The sequence below is a fragment of the Berghia stephanieae genome, unplaced genomic scaffold (assembly GCF_034508935.2).
Source record: "Berghia stephanieae isolate SIO BIC M18660-M18661 unplaced genomic scaffold, UCSD_Bste_1.3 scaffold1398, whole genome shotgun sequence".
NCBI lineage: Eukaryota > Metazoa > Mollusca > Gastropoda > Nudibranchia > Aeolidiidae > Berghia > Berghia stephanieae.
The window spans coordinates 5001-11291 of NW_027622399.1; the positions used below are offsets into that span (position 1 = coordinate 5001).

General features: G+C 38.2%; 1 protein-coding gene across 1 annotated transcript; it reads left to right on the forward strand.

Annotated features, from left to right (window-relative positions):
- Positions 1 to 2286: 2286 nt before the first annotated feature.
- LOC144961094 (uncharacterized) lies at positions 2287 to 3981 on the forward strand. The gene has a single exon (XM_078894411.1). The coding sequence runs from the start codon at positions 2287 to 2289 to the stop codon at positions 3979 to 3981; it is 1695 nt and encodes a 564-aa protein (XP_078750537.1).
- The last annotated feature ends 2310 nt before the right edge of the window (positions 3982 to 6291 follow it).

Here is a 6291-nt window from a genome sequence, read left to right on the forward strand (position 1 = left end):
AACATTGTTGTGCATCCATTGGGCATTGGATCATGGACTAAAACTTAATGAAGAAAAAACTGAAATATTATTATATGGTACACCCAAATGTTAGGAAGACTGGTGTACATAGTATGTCTATTTTAAACAGCCACGTCTCCTGACAGATAGAGCAAAGAATCTTGGTTTTGTGCTGGACGACTCTTTAAGGCTGGAACACCATATTAACCTGATGGTGAGGACCATGAATTTTGAATTAAACAGATCATCATCATCATCATCATCATCATCATCATCATCATCATCATCATCATCATCATCATCATCATTATTATTATTATTATTAATATCATTATTAATTATATATGTATTGTGTGTTCTGTTCATTCATGAGTCAGATTTACACCCTTTATCTTTACCTCATTTTATTGACTCATTTAGGCACCTCTAGTTACTTGTTCTAAGCATAGGTTTTACACTCGTTTTCTCGTGTCGACTAATGCCCATAACCATTCTGGCCGCCCTGTTCTGTACCTTTTGGAGTTTATCAACGTTCTTGTCAGGAAGGCCCACCAACAGTGAAAGAATGAGACCACAGACAATTGCTTTAAGCTGGTTGGATGGGAGAAACCGTTTCATTCTTTGCAATCTGTTTAATTCAAAATTCATGGTCCTCACCATCAGGTTAATATGGTGTTCCAGCCTTAAAGAGTCGTCCAGCACAAAACCAAGATTCTTTGCTCTATCTGTCAGGAGACGTGGCTGTTTAAAATAGACATACTATGTACACCAGTCTTCCTAACATTTGGGTGTACCATATAATAATATTTCAGTTTTTTCTTCATTAAGTTTTAGTCCATGATCCAATGCCCAATGGATGCACAACAATGTTCCACGTGGAGCGAAGCCACATGCATGCGAGACGGGCAACATACACATACAGCTGCGTATCATCGGCATACATGTGATAATTCACTCCATGTGACTCAATGGCTCGCCCAAGGGGCATAGTGTACAGAGTATAGAGCACTGGGCCTAGGACCTAACCTTGTGGGACACCGAAGTTCAAGAGTAAATCAATTGACTGTTTACCATCAATCAAGACAGATTGTGTTCTATTACTTAGATATAACTTAAACCATTGAACGATGGTGTCACTGTTTCCAAGCCTGTGATAAACATGGAAAACTTTAAATTTCACCATGTTCATTTATCTAGACACCACATCACGATAACATATTATTTTTACCTGATCTTCCTATAAATTTTCGTCACCCTGTGTCTAACAAACATCTATTTTAATACTACTAATTGTTTTTACAACAACAACTGGAATTTTTATGAACACTGTATGTTCTTTTAATTCTTACTACAGTCGCAGTAGCGGGGCGAACGAAAACAACACGCAATACCGACCGTCAGTAGTCGTCGCCCGTCCACCTGTACTCGTAGATCTCGACCGCCACCGACACTGACTACTATTAAAAGAAGTCACTCCGGTCCATCAATCATCGCATATGGTCTAACTCTGAATGCTTCGTAATATGATGATGGTGACTATTATATTTTACTGAATAATCGATTTAACAACAGTAACAAGACGAGTATTATGTATTTTAATGCAAGATCAATCGTAATAAATTACAGATTCGAAGAGTGACCTAGTATTTATTGTAGAGACACGGTGATGTTCATGATATAATTTGAGATTGTCCATATACCATATCCTCATAGGGATTAAATTGTAATGGCTTAACGATCCGTGTCAAATTTTATTACATTTTCATGTCAGATTGGCGCTTAAGTTTTTTGTTTAATACCCATTTCTCCAGCTGTGCAAACATTTCCAAATCCGATGGGCTTTTATTGCTTTATTGGGTTCAATTTCTAATCTATTCATTTTGCTCGGTCACGTTTTTACATCACTCTTTGAAATATAATTGTCACTGAGTAGGATTTTGTGTGAGTCCGTGAACCTATTCTTGAATGATAGAATATAATTCTAAAATTTGAAAGAGCGAATGTTACAAAGTAACTATGTAACTATGGTATTGTATTTATTCGATAGGCAAGAGACTGGATTATGACATAAATTCATGGATGGAAACTGCCAGTGGAACACTAATAGTTGTACAGATATATTATGTCCAGATCATCTGAAATCCCGATTTTCTTTTTAACATTACAATGATTCATATCGGTGTTCTTGATAAGAAAAATATCTGAATCGGTTTTGTGAAAATAATCTGAATAACACTAAATTTTGAATTCTTCTTTAAGTGAATAAAAAATTATAAAACTTCAATAATGAGCAGTAACTTGATCAGCCGAATGGTTCAGTTATCAAAAAAGACGTCAATATTTTCGTTGGGAAAACAAGAAAGCAAATGCAGCCCTTGCAGTTCCCGCTTAAAAGATTACTTTCGTGAACGCAAAACCCAACAACGGATATCTGTGCTTTCTTCCGTCTTGATGCACTCCTGCAACGGTATAACTCTAACTTTAGGAAATCTAACCGTGTACACAACATCCTACATCAAGGAATACGTCGATTCTAGCACAGCATCGGAGTCCTCTTGGATCATTTCACTATACCATGCAACTTTCGGGTTAGGATGTTTACTAGCCTCCCTCCTGCCCAAGCGCATACCAAGACGATTAGTCTGCATTCTGGCATCAAGCCTGTACATCTTTGGTATGTTCCTCAGTTATTTCACGATTAAAAAATCAGTTTTTGCTCTTACACTTACTCTTGGAATGTTCTGTGGTTCTGCTGGAGGTATACTGGGCCTCGAAGCTCTTGAACTAACGTACCCATGGTTGGACAATAATAAAGCCTTTGCTACATCCGTTATCAGGACTGCATCGGCTATCTATGGTTTTGTGATGAACTATATTGTAACATGGATAATCAATCCAAGTGATGAACGTTCGAATGTACATACTTCTAATTTTAAGTATTTTAACCAAGATCATATTCTTGAACGAGTTCCGTATTCTTTCTTGTACGTTGGTTTGATTAGCAGTGCCATCCTTTTCGCGGGTTGCATTTTGATTCGAGAAAATAAAGAGGGAGAATTTAAAGAGGTTACAAGTCGTATCAATAACACTGGAACAAGATATAAAGAAAGTGAAACAACACCAACCAACTTGTTACAGGAAGGTGATTTAGTGAAAACTTATAACACATGCGATGCTCATCCATCAGGTTATATTCCTAATTCAGATCAAATCAACCTCAATGAAAACGACATTGAAGAATCAACAACTCCCACACTGTTAAACACTGATTATTTGGACCATTGTAACATGCCAGGAGCAAACAGCAAATCTACCTCAGAAGAGTATTTAGAGATATCACCTCAAAAGAAGTCACGGATTGCAGTTTACGCCGATAAACCTGACGAAGATGCATCACAAAAAGTTACGTACACAGAATTATTAAAATCAAAAGCATTCAATATCTCTTTATTGATACTCGGTATATTCGCTTTTCAGTACATCCTCGCGTTGAAATACTACAAACTCTTTGCCCAAATATGGATAGATGATGACCATTTTCTAACTAATCTAGCCACCGTAATGTCCATTAGTCTTTTTATATTTCGACCATTTTGGGGATACTTCGTGGACAGATTCGGGGTGAAAAACGCTTTGGTTGTAGAATTAACTCTTGCGTCATCCATATTCTCCTGGCTGTATTTCACAGCCAAAGTTAATCGCTTGTTGTATTGTGTTGTTGTGTATGTTCTATGGTGTTCAGTCAATTCTTATCCATTGTTTACCCCAATTTTAGCACTAGAAGTCTTCGGAGAAAAGAATTTTGGAAAAGCTTATGGGTTGCAATCGCTTGGACTGGCCGCCGTTCATTTGGGAATACCAGTGATATTGCAACTCTTTCTGGAAAACCTCACATGGTCCACACTGTTTTCTGTCACGGCATCTGCTGGATTTGTCGCTCTCCTCCTCGTCCTGCTGTGCTTTCCCAAAGGCGTTCGTTGAATTAAACTAAAAAGCAGTTCTCAGATCCAGAAGGCAAGAGGGCCGGAGTTTTGTCTCGGTTTTAATAGCTATAATTAGAAGGTAACAATTTCTATTTGTAACTCTTTGTATAGGATGCTAGATTATAGAAAAGTACTTTTCGCCAAATCAAACAGACCCAGCTACCTAATCAATGGTGGGCAGGGGGAGGGGAGGAAACAGTGAAAAATGGACTGGCTGTCGTTCATTTGGGAATACCAATGATTTTGCAACTCTTTTTGAAAAACGTCACATTGTCCACACTGTTTTCTGTCACAGCATTTGCTGGATTTGTCGCTCTCCTCCTTGTCTTGCGATGCTTTCCTAAAGGCGTTCGTTGAACTAAACTAAAATACAATCTTTCAGATCCAAAAGGCACAACAGGGCCGGAGTTTTGTCTCGGTTTTAATAGCTATAAGTAGAAGGTAACAATCACTACTTGCTACTCTTTGAATAGGATGCTAGATAATAGAAAATGACTTTTCGCCAAAACAAACAGATCTATCTACACAATCAATGGTATGGGGAGGGGCGGGGGGGGGGGGGGGGTGGGGGGGGACGGAGGAAACACACACAAGCTCACACACACAGACACACAAACAGCACTCAACACAAAGCAGACCTATCTTGCTTCTCATACCATCTACTAAAAACGAAACAGGTATATTTTAAGTGAACGTTTAAAATTAGACAATGATTCTTTTTCACGAATGCTCTGTGGTAAGGCGAAATGAGAAAAGGATCTCATTCCAGCATTTTTCCGCATTCGAAGGACAACTAGTTTGGTGGAATCACTGGCCGAACGTAAGGGGCGGGGTTTTGAATATCTTTCAATTAGTTTCGAAAGGTAGGAAGGGGAGTATTTCAAGATAACGATACACTAAAACATAAACTTTGAATTTAATCCTTTTCTCATTAGGTAGCCAATGCAGGTCATGAAGCAGAAGTCTGGCAGGATCGCACCTACGCTTCATGAATACTAGTCTGGCAGCGCTGTTTTGAACAATCTGAAGACGTCTCAGATTATATTGCGCAACGCCAAACAACAGAGCATTACAATCATCAAATTTCAATAGTACGAGGGACACAACCAAATGTTTGGTCACATCCTCAGATATGAACCGTCTAATGGAAGCAATATTTTTTAGTTGGAAAAAGAGAGATCTAACCAAATTATTAACCTAATGCTCCATCCCTGGATTCCCACTGGTGACTATTTTTAGCGTGAAACCGGATGTTTTCCTATCACTAAACTAAAGGGGCATGTTGTCACAATTTTCATATTTCTCTATATTTATCATACTAAATTTAACTCTAGAAAATCAAAACTCGGCTGTTTTATAAAACCAATCCCTCTCGAAAAACACGCAAGCATTACTTTAGCTTGCAATAACAATTTTTTAAAATATGATCCAAAACGTTGACCCACCTGCAGCTGTGATAACTTGCCCCGACCGAGGTAAGTTGTCACAGCGCATGGGGTAAGTTGTCACAAAATCAGTATGAATGCAACAAATACATCCCTCACAAAAAAAATAAACACATTGAAATGCAAAAGTATCTATATTTTAAAACTGATTTATTTTTATCAAAAAGGATTCAAACTCAAAATGATTTCTTTTCAACAAATTCAAAAAACTTTTAGATTGGAACCAAAGAGGTTAAGTTTTGTTTTTATTTGGTGAATAGGTACACTAGCAAGTTCTTCTACAGGTGGCCTTATGAATCTTTTTATTTTTTGAGACTTTCGAAAAAATTCGACTTAAACGTCTTTTTCCCGATCTGCCTCTTTTGTGACCCGTCCCACATAGAAAATAGGGCATTTGGTCATAAGGGATTCATACTCCACTAAAACAAAGTCATCCACTTTCAGCGATTCTTCAGACACCCCATTCATATAAATTGTCACCAGCTCTTCATCTTCCGATTCCGTAAGAAAATCTTCATCTGATTCATCGTGAATTGAGATGGCATTATCACTATCATCACTACTTTCAGCAGACTGAGGTCTTGTATCATCGATTTTCTTAACTACCGATGTACTCTGTCTTTTCCCTCCTTCCTTCTGCTTTCTTTCGAATTCATCTTCCAAACGCCTTTTGGTAGGACTGGAAGGTAAGATCTCAGTTGACTGTCGCTTTCTTGATATTTTGTCTGAATTGTGTGGACCGGCTTGACCCAAAGGGTCTGACTTGAAATGGTGAGATCTTTGAAGTTCCACCATTGCCCGATGGGGACGGGGAAAAAGATGCCTCACCGGATTTCTGTGCATTCTGCGATCCCATGCTTGGA